Source organism: Galeopterus variegatus, unplaced genomic scaffold, assembly GCF_000696425.1.
Source record: "Galeopterus variegatus unplaced genomic scaffold, G_variegatus-3.0.2 Scaffold723, whole genome shotgun sequence".
NCBI lineage: Eukaryota > Metazoa > Chordata > Mammalia > Dermoptera > Cynocephalidae > Galeopterus > Galeopterus variegatus.
In genome coordinates this window covers 549,086-550,103 of record NW_007726834.1, presented here as the reverse complement: position 1 = coordinate 550,103, position 1,018 = coordinate 549,086, and the positions used below count along the sequence as shown (strand labels likewise).

General features: G+C 59.0%; 1 protein-coding gene across 1 annotated transcript in view; it reads right to left on the bottom strand.

Annotated features, from left to right (window-relative positions):
- Nucleotides 1-347: 347 nt before the first annotated feature.
- The window catches only part of SGCA (sarcoglycan, alpha (50kDa dystrophin-associated glycoprotein)), a 5,343-nt gene continuing 4,672 nt past the window's right edge, over nucleotides 348-1,018 (bottom strand). Inside the window, exons 7-8 of the mRNA XM_008571813.1 lie at nucleotides 655-863; nucleotides 348-378 (exon numbers count right to left, since the gene is read on the bottom strand). Coding sequence (XP_008570035.1) covers nucleotides 348-378; nucleotides 655-863 — 240 coding nt within the window. The remainder of the gene's footprint in view (nucleotides 379-654; nucleotides 864-1,018) is intronic.

Genomic DNA, 1,018 nt, shown 5'->3' with positions numbered 1-1,018 from the left:
AGAGAGAGAGAGAGAGGAGACACCTCCTAGGGAAGAGAGAGAGAGAGAGAGAGGAGACACCTCCTAGGGAAGAGAGAGAGAGAGAGAGACACCTGCTAGGGAAGAGAGAGAGAGAGAGAGAGAGACACCTCCTAGGAAAAAGAGAGAGAGAGAGAGAGTGTGTGTGTGTGTAGGCAAGGTCGGGGGAGGTCAGGCCCAGTGTCCAACCAGGTCAGGGCGAGGGCTCAGAGGTCAAGGGTGGCCCCCATCTGAGAGTAATTTGATTTGTCTATGCTGCTCATGGAGGTGGGAGGGTCTAACCTGACAGTCTAGGGGGGCTCCCCACCCAGCCCCCCGCTTTCCCCTACTTACTCAGATGTGGCCAGGTCTCTCTTCAGCCTGTGGAGGAGGAAGAGAGAGGGTTAGCCCAGCTCGGGCCTTTGCCCTATGGTGCCCTGGGGCCCAGGTGTGTGTGTCGGTTTGTGTGCTATTGTCTCCAATCTCCTGGTGCCAGGCCAGGCAGGACTTGAACCCCTACCTGCCTAGAAAGGGACCCACATTTCGTTTCTGGTTGAGCACCCAACTCCTTGAAGGGTCTGGGTCCTCATGCAGCCCAAGTGCCACGGATAGTCCCATGGATGTCAGCTCCAGCTGGTGCACTCTGTGCCCACTCACCGTCCCTCCCGCCGGCAGCACATGATGTAGGCCAGCAGCAGGGTGAGCAGGAGGGCCACCAGCAGGGGCACCAGGAGGGTGACCAGAGCATCTGTCAGGAAGTCACGGGCTGTGGCCTCGGTGGGTGGGCAGAAGAAAGGGTCGTGCTCCAGGATCCCATCACCTGGGGTGGGCACTTCATCTGCAGGCTCTGGCACTGACTTATCCACCTGCACAGAGAGCACAGGGCTGACCTAGGAGCAGCTGGCTGGACTCAGAGACTCTCCAGAGCAGGGCAGGGGTTCCAGGGCCATCCTACCTATCGCCCTATCCAACCACAGAATTTCCTTTGCCTGCCTGCCCCCATTCGTGTGACCTAGCAGGA